Below are 15,857 nucleotides of genomic sequence, written 5' to 3'. Positions count from 1 at the left end.
ACCAGACAGAGCCAGGCTTTCAGTAAGGCCTCCTTAATCGCGTATTCTCGAGCCATTGGTTTCCTACCTATTTGGCTGAAAAGACACAAATGCACTGGGTTATACGTGATAATATTCATAGAAATGCTCGTTGATGATCAGCCTGGAGCAGGCACGTGCAGGCGGGTTTCTAACCAGACAAGCTGTCTTTACATAGAGACATTTTTCTCACCGCTCTCCTGGAGCTGGATTCCTACCTACCAAGCACAATGTGTTTCCCTTGCTTCTTGTTACCAAATAGTGCTCACTATTTAAACCCGGATAAGAATACAAGCCCAGCCCCGGGAAAGCGAAGGGAGCCTGTTTCCAGTCTGGCCACTGGCGATTTGGTTCTCTAAACATATCCAGGCGCGCCCCTCGCATGGGCTGCGGAGGGTTCTTCAGTCCCTGAGCGGTCCCGGTCGCCACGCGGGGACATGTCCGTGCCCAACGAGTGCAAAGGAGCGGGGGCTGAGGCGGGGCGGGGGTTGTCTGTGCAGCTAACGGGGAAGCGCTTCCCAGGCAGCCGAGTTAGGAGAGCCGTCTCCCCAGCCATGGGCTGGCCAAGGGCAAGGGAGGCCCGGCGCGGCAGTCTGTGAGGCCTCTGAGATCCCAGCCCGCCGGCACCTACCTGGAGCCTCTGAAATCGGTGGAGAGAAGCGGCCGCCACTGATCTGCTCCTTCGCCATTTATTCATAGTTATATAAATTGAGCTATCTGCAGCTTGGATGCATGACCAGGGCGGCTCTTGGGGAAGCTCTAAAACCCTTCTTACAATCAGACGCTGTGAAATATTGTGTTATATAGGGATATATAATGAAGACGTGTGTCTGCAATACCAACGTGTGTATATAAACAGAGAAAGAGGGAGGAAAGGGAAGGAAAAGGAGGGAGGGAGGAAGAGAGAGAGAGGAAGAGGGAAAAACACTCAGGAGATCTGTCAACCAAAATCCAGTCCCCGGTTTTACAGCGCGTACAGCGCGGAGACGCAGGTTGTAAACATTTTGTGGGCTTGGCAGAGACTATTACAACCCAAATAAATACACCGCATGGCGTGTTCACAGGGCTCCGGGGGTGCTTCGATGGGTTCTGTTTGCTTTGCCTTTTCCCTCTGAAGCCATTCTGCACCAGGGGCTGATCCTCGCACCCGCACTCGTGGCCGCCTCCTGGAAGGTTCCGGGGCGTGTTCCCTGCCCAGGGTCCAGGATAGGCTGGGCCTAGATTGGGGTCCCCTCCCTCCTCCTGGCCTCCTGAACACGCGAAACCAGAGCAGCCTGAGCAGCTCCACGGCCAAGGAAATTCGGTGGCGAGAGAAAGCAAGGAAAGCGTTCACGACGTGAATTCCTGTCCTGGAGCTAGGATGTTATCATAATTATTTTAAACGTTGTATTTATTTTAGAACAATCAAAGCAGCCCCTGGTGAGCTCCCAGGGATTTCCCCATCCCGGGCAATTCAACCGCCAAACCCACCCTAGAAAGTCACCAAGCATGCCTTTGCCGCCGATTTTCCACCACCTCGTTTCATTGCGGCTTATTCCAGGCAGCCGGGTCCTGGGGTCCTGGCTCCCCTGCGGGTGCTGGCTCAACCGGCCTCGTACTGGGACGCAGCGTTAGGGAGCACCCCCTCCCCCGCCTGCCGCAGGACCCTTGACCAAAGTAGGCGCCCTCTGCACACCCTCCGGGGGGGTCACCAAGTCCCGGGGCTGTAGGCCTTAGTCCTTGTTTGTCCGCTGGTCAACCGAATTCTCCGAGCGTCGCGCTGCCCCAAGGCTTGTCCCGTCCTGGACACGGTGACCCTAGAGTCACGCCCGCGCCTGGAGCTACAGCCCCGCAGCAGCCGGACGGCTGCAGCCACGCAGCGCTAGGCCTCCGGAACCGGGGAGAGGAAAGGGGGCGGGAGCGGTGCACGTCGGGCGAGCACCACCGCTTGCTTGTTTCCCAGCGAGGTTTCCGGCCCGGCCTGAGCGGCAGAGAAAATATACGACCGCAGTTCATTCAAATCTGGGGCTCCCATTCGAGAAAGGCTAGCGTCAAGTCGACATCTTAGAACTTCCCAGGGTTGCGGCGGCGGGAGATGGCGGCCCGGGCGCCACTTGCGTGGAGCCATACTGCCATCTGCTGGCCGAATCTGTGCACTGCAGCCCCGGCTCCCGGGCCTGAACTTCTCAGCCGCCCGGGCGGGCCCGGCGCCCCACTCCCAAAGCTGGGCCAGGGCTGCGTCCCCGGGGGGTGTGCGTGGAGCCCGGAATCTACGCTGCCGAGAGCGCAGTGCCCATAAAAGAGTTGTTTCCGCAGCCGCTTTATCGGTGCAGACAGAGCAAACAAATGAAAGGGCTTTGGTGGAAAATCTTAATTGGGGCTGGACAGTTGTAAACTCATTAAGGGCCGAATTCCAGACAGTTCGCAGACCCGGCCTTTATGGCACACCCTTACTGCCCATTCTTTGAAGTTCCTTCTGTCTGCAACAACAGAGAGCGTCCCAACCGGGCGGCGGGGTGGGGGGGGGGGTGGGGGGATGAGGGGAAGACCCATCCGCCGGCGTCCTGGTTCTCCCTTTAGGCATCGGAACTCATAACTTTCCAGCAGTCTCGGGGTGGTGGGGGGAGGGCGTGGCGAGCGAGAAAAGAAAAGGGGGGAGATTAGGCTGAAGCCTCTGGCCACATCTATAAGGCGCTTGGGCCTCCGAAGTTGTGGCCGTTCCCCCCGCAGCCCTTTACACCCCATAAACGGCAACAGCCCTCATTTGCTTTTATGGCGCTTCCAGCTCTCCGGCTGCCTGGGCCCTGCCTCTGCCAGGAGGGGTGCTCGGGAGAGGAGTGCGGTACAGAACCCAGAATCTCCTGGGCCAGCCTGACAGGACGCTGAGGTGCGGGGGCGCAAGACTCCAGTCCCCTGAGAGTCCCCAGATGTCCTTCCTGGCCGCCTCGTCGGGGCAGCCGGGCTCGTTTCCCTCCTTGAAGACTCCTCGGGAGGCAGGTCCTTCAACTCCCGGTCGCTCCCGCCCTCACGCTCTCCGCCCCATGCCAGGGGAAGGCTTCGGGGATCTCAGTGGACCCGGCTTCGGGAAATATCTCGGGGCGCCAGGATGAAAGGGTGGCCTTTCGCTGCTACTGGCCAACGGGACCCGAGACTCCAGCGCGGCTCCTCGGAGGCCTCTCGGCCTCCCCGCAAATGGGACAGGTCAAAGCCGGGAGCTAGGCCTCGCCGCCCCTCGTTGCCCAGCCTGGCTCCGTTGCTTGCGCCGCCAGGCAGCCGGCGGGAGTGGGAGCGCGGCTGGCTGCGACAGATCCCCAATCCGAGAGCCCGCCGGCGGCGGCGGTGAAACGGGGAAATCAAGATTCTGCCTCCTCCCCCCAGGCCCGGTCCCCACCCAGAGACACTACCCACGCTCCCCTATCCCAGAGAAAAAGGTGCAAAGAGGTGACCCGCAATAAATAGAAAAGAATCAATATATTTTATTTGCCAAAAAGTTAAATATCATCTCAACACAACATTTGGTCAGTAGGCCTTGAGGTAACTATTTCAAAATATACAGTGTATGTCCAGCCGGATGGAAACCCCAGATTCATCAAGGGTACAAATCTACAGTAGCCCAGTGGCGGTTTCATAGTGTATAATTTATTATCAATAAAATTAACTCCATTACAATAAGCATTCATTTTCCCCCCGATTAAAATTAAATGTAAACCATAGGTAGTAACCTTCTGCACATATGTATAGCTCCGAATTTCCTCAATGTTCATCCGGTGCAAAAATAATATTCAAGCTTGTCTGATTACTTTTTTCTTTACTATATGGACTATATATACAATGAACAAGACAGGTCTATAGAACGGGTAGAGACAAAAATGCCCACATTTCCAAAGAGGAGGAAACCATGAATTTATGCATCCTGGAGAACACTTTCTTTCTTCTAAAATTTTATTTCACTGGGAAATCCTTACAGCTCGTTTACAATCCAAGGTGAACAGCCTAGTTATACAGAAGACATGTTCCATACAGAGCTATACTCTACGCAACTATTTTTCTCCCCTATCAACAACCTGAGTTGAAATTGAATTCTAAGCGCTCACAATCACAACGGGTGCGTCACCCAGCACAGAAGTTTGAGTCACAAAACATAATTACCACAATAAAACACAGTGTTCAAGTATCTGGGCAGATCGCTCTGCCGCACAAAGAGCAAATTAAATTAACTACACAGACTAAAAACTATACAGCCCGCCATCAACAGTTGTGCATTATAAAAAGGTAGTTTTTTTTTTTGTTGTTGTTGTTGTTGTTTGTTTGTTTGAAGTCAGGAACAGGTAGATTTTTTTTTTTTTAATATATACAAGCTAGCACACACAGGCATCAGCGAAAATGTCCCCCCCCCCACACACCCTTTTTTGTTTGTTTCCATCTTATAGAAAATGGAAAGCTTACAATACCTCCTCCATTAAAGCGGCAGGCTGGGGGGCGGGAGGAAGCCAGCCTTAGCCCTGCTTGCCAGGGGGAGATGAGGCCTGGAGTTTAGAGCCGCTTTGTGCGGGGGGATGGTCGGGGTGGTGGACGCTGGGGTGGAATAGGGGCAGGAGAGGGATCGGGCAGTCCTTTCTCTTTCTCCCTAGCTCGCTCTCTTTTCTAAATGAACTCAGTTGAATCACTCGTCTTTTGCCCGGTCCTTGTTGATTTTCTTCATTTTCATCCTGCGATTCTGGAACCAGATCTTGACCTGCCGCTCGGTGAGATTGAGCAGCCGGGCCACCTCGTACCTACGGTCCCTGGTGAGGTACATGTTGAACAGAAACTCCTTCTCCAGCTCCAGGGTTTGATGCTTGGTGTAGGGGCAGCGCTTCTTCCTCGTGGAGCGCGCGTGGAGCCAGTTGGCTGCCGGGTTGCCTGTGAGGGAGACAGACAGGGGATTTAGAAAAAGGAGAAGCACCTACGTCCCCCCTCCACTGGGGGCCGGGGAACTTCCTGGGGTCTTCGGCCAAAGTGCAGGACACTGCTGAATCGGTGAGGGAAAGGCTGTGGAACCCGTACACAATGGAATCGTGGCAGACAGACGGAGGAACGGTCACTTACAATTGCACGCAGTAAAACCTCGGCTTCCCCCTCCCTTATGAGACCCTCCTCTCTTCTCTGTCCTCCTGTCCTTTTCCTCTCCTTCTTTTCCACTCTCTGTACACTGTACAAGGATGGAAATTTGGAAATAGATCCTCTTCTTGCCAGGCAGGGGGACAGCGCGCTGCCCTGTGTTCCTGTAACGTTAATATTCTCTTCTCCCCCGCACTAACACACACACTCTCTCTCTCTCTGTATCCTCCCTTCCCCACCTTTCCTTCTACTTTCCCCTTTCCTTCTTTGACTCCCTGGAAGGCCGTCAGAGCCGGGTAGCCGGCATGGCGCCCCTAGGTGCCCCCAAGGACGTTGATCACTTCTCCAGTTTATGTGAATAATCTGGCATGGGGACCGCCGTGGCCCGGTCGCCTACAGCCTCATCTTGGGCAGGATATACGCCGCCACTGGCTGAAGGCAAGAAGTGGAGGGGATCGGCTGTCTTCTTCAATGTCTAGGCTGCAGTTGCTGCCGCCGCTCCAGGCTCCAGGACAGTCTAGCCGCACAAAAGATTCTCTCTGCCGAGCTGCTTTCGAAGAACGGCCCAAAGTACTGCTGTCCTGGTTCCGGACAGCCAGGGAGAGGGGCGGCTGGTCTTGGCTTGGCCGGCAGCGCCCGCCCCGCCCCCTCTCTCTCGGCAGCAGCCGCCTCCCCTCCCCCTGAACTCGGCAGCCAGCTTGTCACTGCTCTCTGGAATTGGGGCCCCATCCGAAGCATCCTAAACAGCAACTTCTGGTTCCCGGCCCCTGCTCAAGAGGCTCGCAGCGCAGGCGAAGCAGGCTCAAGAGAAAGCTGAAGGGCTGGCAGATCCTGGTGGCCGGCGTGGAGGCGGCGGCCGGTCTGAAGGGAGGAGACACTTACTGGGATCGATGGGGGGCTTGTCTCCGCCGCTCTCATTCTCAGCATTGTTTTCGGAGAAGGCGCCTTCACTGGGCTGTTTTTCTCTATCAACTGGAGGAGAACCACAAGCATAGTCAGTCAGGGACAAAGTGTGAGTGTCAAGCGTGGGACAGTCACCCCTTCTGGCGGACAGTGGTTCAGGTTTAATGCCGTAAGGCCGGCTGGAGGGCAAGCCCGCGAAGGAGAGCGCGCCGGGCGTGGGCTCCAGCCAGGAGCGCATGTACCTGCCGTCCGGGGCCGCCGCCGCCACGGGCGCCTGGGGGTGCACGTAAGGGTGGTGATGGTGGTGATACACCGCAGCGGGCACCGCATTGGCGCCCGCCGCGTGCACCGGGTTCCACGAGGCGCCGAACACCGCCGCCTTGGACTGGAAGCTGCACGGGCTGAAGTCAGGGTGTTCCGCCAGCGCGGTGGCCTGCCGGGGAGGCTGACCCAGGGCGGCCGGCGCGTAGCGGCCCGCGCCCAGCTCGTCCGCGGCCTCGGCGCCCAGCAGGAACGAGTCCACGTAGTAGTTGCCCAGGGCCCCGGTGGTGGCCATCGCTGTGCCCCGTGCCTGGCCGGTCGGCCCGACCCGCGGAAATTATGAAACTGCAGATTTCATGTAACAACTTGGTGGCACCAGGGGGGGAAGTACAGTCACCTAATAAGTTGCCGGCGCCCGCGCCCCCATTGGCCGCGCGCGTCACGTGCCCGCCCGGCAGAACAATAACGCGTAAATCACTCCGCACGCTATTAATGGCCCGGTGTTTTGCAGTCATAATTTTTATAGCAAAAGCCATATGTTTTTATGCAAAGGGATCGCGGCGCTCCACGATCGGGTTTGTTTTAATTGTGGCCAACGAAGATTAAAAGATCAAATCTGGCCTTGCCTCTGTACTCCCCCCACCCCGCCGCCGCCACCAGACGCACACTTCTGAAGCGGACTATTTTATATCACAATTAATCACGCCATCCGCGAGGCGCAGGCCCCGCGTGCGAGTGCGGCCGGCGGAGCCCCTCACATAAAATTAGACAATAATTGAAGCCATAAAAAAGCAGCCAAATCGCATTCTCGCTCTACTGTATTTAAATCTATATTTATGATATTTCTTACGGAGTTATTGTTTCAGAAGCCACGCAGGCGGCTGGGCAGTCGGCAACGACCAACAGATTCGTTTGCTTCGCCGTGGTTCCCGGCTGTAAAAATTTATGAGGACTTGGAAAGGTTAAATTAGACTGTTGTGTTGGGTTGGCGAGCTCCCTGTAAATAATTCCTGCCGTCCCCGGAGATGCGAGTTTACCCCCGGCCGGCCGCGAAAAGTCAAATTCAGCGCAGCATCGGTCCCCAACCGAGCCGCCGCCCGCCCCTGCCCGAGCGCGCTGGGCACGCACAGGCTGCCCAGAGGGCACCGCCTACTGTGGGGCCCTGAGATCTGCCCCCTTTGGATCCCAGGGCGCCCGGGAAGCTAGCTCCCAGCGTCGCCGCTGCACCTCCAGCCAGCGCCCCACCGAGGAGCAGCCGGCTGTCCCCGAGCCGAAGGGCTTGAGGGCCTGGTTGCGCCGCGGGTTCGGTTCCGACCCCGCGCACACGCGGCCCCCGAGCCCTACAGCCCTACGGTCCTCAGCCAGGAATCACCACACCCAGGCGAACGCAGCGGGCCACCCAGCACCGTGCCCCGACCTCGGAGGCCCTCACGCTGAGCTCCGCGAGCTTTGTCGCGCTCCCCAAACGCGAGCTGCGAAAAAAAGCACGAGGCAGCCTCGGTGGAAGGCGAGATCGGCTCGCGAGAAGGCGGTGCCGCCGAAGAGACCGCGCGGCTCCAGGAGCTGGGAGGCTCGCACAGGAGCCGCTGGCCTCGGGGCCCAGTCTGAGTTCTTCAGGGCTCCTTCCTTCCTTTCTTTCCGGCCATCGCCCCGGGCCCCGCCTCGGTTCTCACCAGGCTGGACGGCTCAACAAGGTTACAAGGCCCAAAGCTAGGCGACCGCCGCTCAAGTCCAGGGCTAGAAATTAAAACGGGGAGGGGCACAGGGCACCGGGCTTTGACTTTAATCCCATTCCTTGGCTTGGCCACGTGGAGGAAGGTATTTCTTACCCCTTTTCGAGTCTTTCAGGGTTAAATGAAAAGGCCTCGCGGCCTCTGTTAGTTGGAAGAAAAAAACCCACCCCAAATCCGAACGGAAAGCAGCGGCTCCTAAAAACGGGGTAATTAAATTCACGTGTGAACACTGTGCCTGCAAGAGTGTGTTTCTCATTAGCCCACTTCCCTGGCGGCGAGGGCGGGCAGCGAGGGCGCTTCCATCTCTTTTTCTGGCTTCATCCTCCCCAACAGTTCCAGTAATCCTCCCCCAAACCCTGATACATCCCTATCCCAGACGGGGACCCTCAAATGCCGGGCTCTCCCCGAGAGCGAGGCTGCGAAGCCTGGCGGAGACCTGCCGGGTTCCCCTTTATCCGCTCTCGCCGGAAGAGGGAAGTGGCCGACACAGTGAACTCCCGACGTGGCTGGTCCTGGTCGCCTTAGCCTCCTCCCCCATAATATTTTCCTTTCCCAGTAAATTCCTCTGCCTTATCCCCACCCCCATCGCATCCCGGCGTGTCCCAAATATTGGGCAGTTCGCGGTGCCTCTGAGATTTTCATTAAGAAGTACTAACTCAGGAGGAGACCTCGCTCCTCATTGTAATTGTCTGAGAACAGGCTGGACTGGCCTATTTGCAATTCAACTTTTTTGCTCAGAGAAGCCTTGAATTAGTATTAGTACTTTTTTTTTTATTTAATGAAAAAGCTGTTTAAATAGCCTTAACACCCCAGAGCAGGACAGTCACCACATAATTAGCAGGCCCTAAATGTTAAGCAGGCCTTACTGGTGCCTAAGAGGGGAGAAAAATCAGAAACACCTAATTGGACCCCTCTTCTGCCCAAAGATTTGGGGAGAAAAGAGTCAGACTTTTGAGTCAGATTTTATTTTGGAAATGAAAGGGACTGTGTGTGTATATATTTTTAAAAGTAGATGTAATTACAAACTGCCTCTTTTTGCCTGAGAGTTCTAAAACCTTGGCCTCCAAAATAAATCCAATTCTCTGGTCTGGAAAATGGCACAGAGGAGTTGAGGGGAGAGCCGTGTGCTGACCTTTCAGATAACAGGACCACAGGCAGAGGGATGGAAACAGTTCCAGGGCGGAGACAGAGCTGGGAAGGGAAGCCCAGCTTGGTGGGCATGAGTCTGAAGGCTCTGCATATATGTGTGTGTGTGTATGTGTGTGTGTGTTTGGGAGGCAGGGAGGGATGAAAGTTGTTTTCAGTTCGGTAGCAAGAATGGTTCAAATGGCTTCCAACGGTGGACTACAACTTGGAATGAGGGCTCAAGTTTGTAATACAATGGTTGTGGAATTTAAGATTCCTTTCCCCTATTATATTTGAAACAGACTGGAGCTGGAAGGGTCCCTTTCTCCAGTACCCATCGGCACATTTCTAACAGACTCTGAACCTGATAGAGGCTACGGGCAAAGAAGCAACCGTTCTTTGCCCTAGCGCTGCTCCCCTGCGGCGGGGTTAAAGCCAGAGTTGGGACCCGCAGGCTGGAGGAAAGCAGAGGAAGCTTCCAGGCGGGATCCCTGCGTGGCCAGGCTCTATAGAGCCTGGCTGGGCCTCAGCCCGGGTCCCAGTCTCAGGTGCCCAGTGAGGCCAGCAAAGGCCTCCTTGCCCTCTATGTGGGCACACAAAAACGGCGCGAATGCCCCCTAATCGGATCTCATAAGCTGTGGTTGCCGATCCGCGGAGTAAGAACGCAAGGCCGCCGCCATCCGGTCGTGATCGTAACCGAGGCCTTGTCTCTGCAGCGGCACACCAGGCCCAGATCCACAGCCCCCGACAGCTGTCCCACGAGCCCTTCCTTGGCAGATTCCGACCACAACTTGAGCACGCGAAAAAAAAAAATAAATAAATAAATAAAAAATAAAAATAAAAATAAGACCCCTGTCCCAGCCTCTCCCAAGCTAGCCCTGGGTCCCTCCCGGAGGAAGAGATGGGAGGACAGGAAGTGGAGATAGAAAACGGGGCACAGAGAGACCCAAGATGAAAGACAAATAAAAGGAAGGAAAGAAAGAAGGAAGAAGTAAAGGTAAGGATAAAGAAAAAAAAAAAAAGAGGAAGAACGGAGGGAAGAAAAGAAGGAAGCAAAGAGTCAAAGGCGACTCCTGGGAGCAGAGGGCGGCTTACAGAGAGAAGGGTAAGTGACAAGGCCAGGATCCCAGCCCCTTTCCAGCCTGTCCCTCCTAGTTTAGCCTGAGTCTCTCAAGGGGATCTTTCCTGATCTTCTACCCTGGATTAGGGCTGGTTGTGTCCCAGCCTTGCGGGAGAATGGCCTGGAGTCGGGGGAGGCCCAGAATGGGAGCGTGTGCCCCTGACCTTGAATGGCTCCGGGCCCAGAATTCCTACCACGCCCCCGGCGTCCGCCGAGAATCAGCTAACCTGATCATACCTGCTCGGGGCCAGGTGGGGATGGGGATTGCGGCCAACAGCTTGGCAACGCGCTGAGAAAGAGGCAGGGACGAGGCTCCTGCGCGGGAAAAGCCGAGGTTGCCACCGCAGGCCTGGCACGACCAGGGCCCGGATGCCCCGCCCGGCCCGGCCCCCGCGCGCACAGGTACCTGGAGACGATTTCAACTGAAGTAATGAAGGCAGTGTCGTGCTGTCGAGAGAAAGGTGGATCCCAACAACAGGAAACTACCTAAATCACCGACCAGTTCTGGTGCTGCCAGCGCGGGGCTGCCTCGCCCGCCGCCGCCGCCGCTGCCGCCGCCACCGCCGCCGCCACCGCCGCAGCCAAGGGAGAACCCTGCGATCGCGCCCGGCCCGACCCCTTGCCAACCTGCGCCCGCGCTGCCACTGTGTGTCCCCCGCTGCCGTTAAGGCATCGCGGCGGGAGAAGCCACCGGCCCCGGTAAGGTAAACCTGGGAGAGAGGGGGAAAGAAGGTAAAGGAGAGAGAGGAAAATGGAAGGAGAGGGAAAAGCGAGAAGAAAGGAGAGCGAGCAGTGTGCGTGCTGGTTTCCAAAATCTCGCTTCTCGGCGAGCCGGCGCCAAGCGGCGGCGGCCCTGAGCGACTCGAAAGCGCCAGGGACGGCCCCCCGGCTCCCAGTCTGGTCTCGGCCTCCGGCGCTCACTCCCCGAGGCTCGCTCTCCCCCTCTCTCCCTCCCAGCCAGCCAGACAGCCGGGGCGCGCGCTCCCGCGCCCCCTCCCCCTGCCGCCGCCCCCCCCCACCTCCCGCGAGCAGGAAACTCGTGGCCCCGCGGAGGGCGACCAGGTGGGGGAGGCCGTGCTGGGGGAGGGGGGCTTGGAGCCCGCAGCAGTCTACCTAACTGCTGCCGCGGACGCTAATGACGCGCTCTGGGCCCAGCCTGCTCCCCGGATTCCTAGGCTGGGGGTCATTTAAGACCAGGGGACCCACAAAACAACCGGCGTCTGGGAGCCTCCCTGAGACTCCCGAAAGAAATCCTGTTTGGCTTCCTCTGTCTATGCAGCTCCCCTCTCAACTGAAACCACTGGTCCAAGACAGCCACAATCCAGATATACTAGCAAGTCATAAAACTGAACAAAAGCCGACAAACCTTACGGCACCAGGGCTATAGGGCCCAGACAAATTACGACCGTCTAGGTAATATTTAAATAGATGCCTAAAGTAATTGCAGGGGGCGCGGGCTAGTCCTCCTGTTGTAAAAGTGGTGAACGGGATAAAGTGGAAGGTGAAGATAAGAAGTAAAAAAAAGAGGTAAAATTTAAAAAGCTTCATTCCACAGCTTTTATTCTTCTATAAGAACATAAACATCGTCTTTTTTCCACGCACAGCAGCATTACAATATTAATTTATTCTGATTTAAGATTAGAAGTAAATAGAGCTAGAACTAACATTTATAATAACGATAGAATGCATTTGCATAAAACAAGATTGGCAATTTTTCATAATAATAGACATTTATACAGATTTGTATTTATAATTTTTCTTTTTCTGCACCTACAGGTTTGACCCTTTTATGCATGTAACTTCACAGTATAAAGGAAACCCAAACAATGTCTCCCTTCTCTAGTCTATTCTGCTTGCCCAGCACTCCTCGGATTCTGTGAATTTTAGGAAGGAAAAAATAAAAGAGGAAGAAGAAAAAAGAAAATGAGAAAGAAAACTCTCCACAAGATAGGGAGAATTGTGGTGTGCTTGTCATGTTACCAGTGGTAACAATTATATGACCAAAAAGACCCCACTAAATCTGCACGCATAAACAAACTATATTAGATTATTTACCTACAGCCAGAAGGATATGAAAATTCAGAGGTAAGTGAAATAATTTAGTCCCACAATGCAAGACCCTACACAAACTGGAAGAGAAGTTTCCTTCTCTTGGTCATTCTCCCCCCCCCCCTTTTAAAGCTGGGATATCTTACAGAGGAAGGAAAGATTACTCGTTATGACTCTCAATTTTCTAATCAGCCAAAGCCAAGCCCTTTTGCCAGCCTGCATGTCCATGCTTGTAAGCTCTTCTTTTTGCCAAGGAAGAAAGAAAGAAAGAAAAAAGAAACCCAGGGGCCTATGTCCCCTGATTAAACACAGCCCAGCACTCCAGGCAGGCGAGCCCGGTGGCGGCTCCTTGCACCATTGACCTCAGGCCGGACACCTCAGCGCCTACAATGGGACCTCGGCCTTCCAGCTAGGTTTGCCCGCCCCCGCAGGAAACCAGCTCCACCGGGAGGGCAGGAGCCATTTCCAGCAGAGGAACCCCGAGTCAGCAAACCAGCCCGTCACCACTCAACACTTGAGGATAATATTTCTCTCTATAGAAATGCAGCACGATATGGCTTTTTCCCCCAGAAAACAAGTAAACCAGCACCAAGCAAACAGACAAAGAAACAAAAAGTCAGAACAAACCAGCCCTGCACAGATGTGACGGCCAGCGAGATGGCGAGTGTGGGAGGGAGGAGTGGGACTCCGGCACAGGTGCGAGTTCCTGGGCAGAGGCCGAAGACAGAGGGAGGAGAACGGCTCTCTGGCAGCGGGAAAAATCGGCGTTGCCTGGAGCTTCATCAGGAAAAATTAAAATTGGCTGTGAGCTCCCGGATCCGGTTTTCTCGGTTCATTTTCTTCAGTTTCATCCTGCGATTCTGAAACCAGATTTTAACTTGTCTGTCCGTGAGGTGGACGCTGCGGCTGATCTCTAGGCGCCGCTCTCGAGTAAGGTACATGTTGAACAGAAACTCCTTTTCCAGCTCCAGCGTCTGGTGCTTGGTGTAGGGGCAGCGCTTCTTCCTGCCGCTCTTTGCGGTGAGCCAGTTGGCTGCGTTTTCGCCTTTGGAATTGCCTAGCGTTTAAGAGAATAACGAAGGGAAGGTTACATCGCGGTCTCGCCAGGCTGTGCTCAGGGGTGAATCTGGGATTTCTCTGTGATAAGAGGGATGCCCTAAGTCACACACAGAGTTTTGCACACACACACACACACACACACACACACCTCTTTTAGCTTGCTCAGGAAGAGCAGTGCCTCCAAAGGGTGTGTGCAAAATGGAGAGAGCCTCCAATCTGCACCTACCCTCCCAGTTTACATTTTCTTCCACTTTTTTCCAAACACCTGTTTTAGCACAAAGCTATCCGGTGCTCGCCGACTGAACCGCCTGGGAGAGCAGGCTGTATATCTTGAACTTAACGCCTTTCTGTGCTTCTCGCCCCAAGGCAGACAAGCATTTCCTGCAGCCCCCAGGCTGGGGGCATGGGTGCTTACTTGGAAGGGAGACGGGCAGCCTGGCGCTGTCCCATTCCCGTACCCTGATTGCTGAAGGCCCAATGAAGAGAGGAACAAGGACATAGTTGGGACATGGGGAAAGGACGAAAAACTGATTCGAGGTCAAGGGCCGTCAGTCACGTCTTTCCAGGAGCCAGAGACTTGCAGTCTGGGCGATTCAGAGTTCCAGGGGAAGCGAAATGGCCCCTCTCTGACTCTAAGCTCAGGGCCCCGGCGACCGGGCGGGATTTGCCTTTTCTCCCCGCAAGGAGGATTCCCGCCCCTCCGGCAACTTTGAAAAAAGCATGGGGGATCGTAAACTCGAACTTCGCGGTTAATGGGCTTATTTATTGGTGCTGGCGGCTGCTTATTTTGGATGCCTTACAAACATCCGCGCTATCTGCGGGCGAGCCACTTTCCTCCCTCCCCCTCCCCCCGCGTGGGCCGCGCCTCGCAGGCAGGGCCCAGACCACGGCTTAGGGTGCTCTGGGCCACGGAGAAGGGCAAGCACAAGAGAGGGGCTGCTCGTCCATGCCCTCGCCCCCAATGAGGGTGAGCTGAGGCCAGAGTGGCGGACGTCTTGGTGTGGGGCGCTAAGCCGGACATGAATTTTTACTGCGTCCCCACGCCCAAATATTAAAAAGCAAGTTCACAAGGTCAGCCTGCCTGCAGCTTGGGCCAAGGCCGGCCGGCCGGCGCTGCGCGGACTCCTGGCTCTCTGCTCTTTCCCTTCTCTGGGTCTGCCTGTCTGCCCGCCTGACTGCGGCCCTTCGGCGCGCCCTGCTTACCCAGGGAGTCCTTCTCGGGCGAGGCTTTGCTGCTCTCGGAAGGGGCTGGGGAGAGCTCCTCTGCGGCTGAGGACGACGCGTGCGCCTCCTCGTCGCCCTGTGAGCCCCCGCCGCCGCCACCGCAAGTCAGCGTAGGGGGCGGCGGCGAATCGAGGGCTCGCTCTTTCCGGGCTGCATCCGCTGAGCCGGAGGCGAGCGCGGGTGGCGGGTCGAAGCCGCGCCCGGGGGGTTGAGCGGGGAACTGGCCGGCGCCGAGCTGTTGCGCGCCGCCGCTGCTGCCGTAACCCTTGGCCGTGCCATAGGCCTGGGAGAGGCGGAAGTAGCCGGGCACTGGCACCCCGCTGGAGGTGCTCAGGGCGCAGCCGTCGGGCGGCGGGCCCCGCGGGAAGGGGGCCAGCTCGGCTGTGGCGGTGGAGCCTTTGGGGCATTTGTCCGCCGAGTCGTAGAGGCAGTAGGAGCTCTCCTCTTTGATGTTCTGCGCGAAAGAGCACGAGGTGGCCTGCGGCGGGGGTTGGGGTGGTTGCGGCGGGGGCGGTGGCTGCTGCTGGGGAGGTGGTGGCGGTGGCGGCGGCCCCTCGGGTGGCTCCATCCGGCACGACCGGGGCGCGTCCAGCCACAGGTCTATAGGCGCGGGTGCGTAGCCGTGCGCCCCGGGACCCAGGCCCCCGCTACCGCCGCCGCCGCCCGGCGACGCCGCCTCATTGCGCTTGCCTCCCAGAGGCGGGAAGAGCCCGCAGCTTTGCAGCCCGTAGGGCAGGTCGGTGGCCGGCGGCAGGTAGACCCCGCCGTGGGCGTAGTAGCCGCCGCCGCCACCGCCCCCCGCACCGCTGCCACCACCGCCAGCCTCGCCTCTGCCCGAGCTGATGAGCGAGTCGACCAAAAAAGAGTTCGCGGCGGGGCTCTCCGAGCATGACATTGTTGTGGGATAATTTGGCGAAGGGAGCAGATAGCCCTTTCTGGCTGACATTTCTTGTGCAAAACATGCTGAATACGATTAGCAATCCCCCCGCACCGCGGCGGGTGCCCACAGCCAATCCCGAGCCAGAGTTTCCGCGCGACCACTCCCAGTTTGGTTTCGTAGTCGCGGGGCAGCTCTCCGAGGGCGCCCTCTGAGCCCACGATTGATATAAATATGTAATCTGTATTGATGGGCCGGGAGACGCACACCCGATACCTCGATACCTCGGCCCAAAGGCCAGGAGCTGTGGGGGCTGCCCCAACGTGGCTAGTGGGGGGCCTGGCCCCTGGGCTAGCCCCGCCCACGCTCGGACGTGAGCTCTCCTGCGGGGTGTGTTTGAAGGGCCCTT

At 56.7% G+C, this 15,857-nt stretch overlaps 2 protein-coding genes across 2 annotated transcripts; both read right to left on the bottom strand.

Moving 5' to 3' along the window:
- Window positions 1-3,493: 3,493 nt before the first annotated feature.
- HOXA9 (homeobox A9) lies at window positions 3,494-6,611 on the bottom strand. Its single transcript, XM_046020817.1, has 2 exons — window positions 5,980-6,611; window positions 3,494-4,899 (listed from the first exon to the last, which is right to left on the bottom strand). The coding sequence occupies exons 1-2, from the start codon at window positions 6,554-6,556 to the stop codon at window positions 4,661-4,663; spliced, it is 816 nt and encodes a 271-aa protein (XP_045876773.1). The 5' UTR covers window positions 6,557-6,611; the 3' UTR covers window positions 3,494-4,660.
- Window positions 6,612-12,426: 5,815 nt separating this feature from the next.
- HOXA10 (homeobox A10) lies at window positions 12,427-15,517 on the bottom strand. The gene is made up of 2 exons (XM_046020091.1): window positions 14,551-15,517; window positions 12,427-13,345 (listed from the first exon to the last, which is right to left on the bottom strand). The coding sequence occupies exons 1-2, from the start codon at window positions 15,515-15,517 to the stop codon at window positions 13,071-13,073; spliced, it is 1,242 nt and encodes a 413-aa protein (XP_045876047.1). The 3' UTR covers window positions 12,427-13,070.
- Between the last annotated feature and the right edge of the window lie 340 nt (window positions 15,518-15,857).

The sequence above is a fragment of the Meles meles genome, chromosome 10 (genome assembly GCF_922984935.1).
Source record: "Meles meles chromosome 10, mMelMel3.1 paternal haplotype, whole genome shotgun sequence".
Lineage (NCBI taxonomy): Eukaryota > Metazoa > Chordata > Mammalia > Carnivora > Mustelidae > Meles > Meles meles.
The sequence above is the reverse complement of the archived record's forward strand: the minus strand, read 5'-3'. Positions and strand labels throughout refer to the sequence as shown.

What these genes read in the sequence shown, in the direction of transcription:
- HOXA10 (XM_046020091.1), bottom strand. Translation starts at nt 15,517, where the DNA reads ATGTCAGCCAGAAAGGGCTATCTGCTCCCTTCGCCAAATTATCCCACA. An exon ending in GCCCGAGAAGGACTCCCTGG is followed by an intron (nt 13,346 to 14,550) that starts GTAAGCAGGGCG and finishes CTTAAACGCTAG; the next exon opens with GCAATTCCAAAGGCGAAAAC.
- HOXA9 (XM_046020817.1), bottom strand. Translation starts at nt 6,556, where the DNA reads ATGGCCACCACCGGGGCCCTGGGCAACTACTACGTGGACTCGTTCCTG. An exon ending in CAAGCCCCCCATCGATCCCA is followed by an intron (nt 4,900 to 5,979) that starts GTAAGTGTCTCC and finishes TCTCCCTCACAG; the next exon opens with GCAACCCGGCAGCCAACTGG.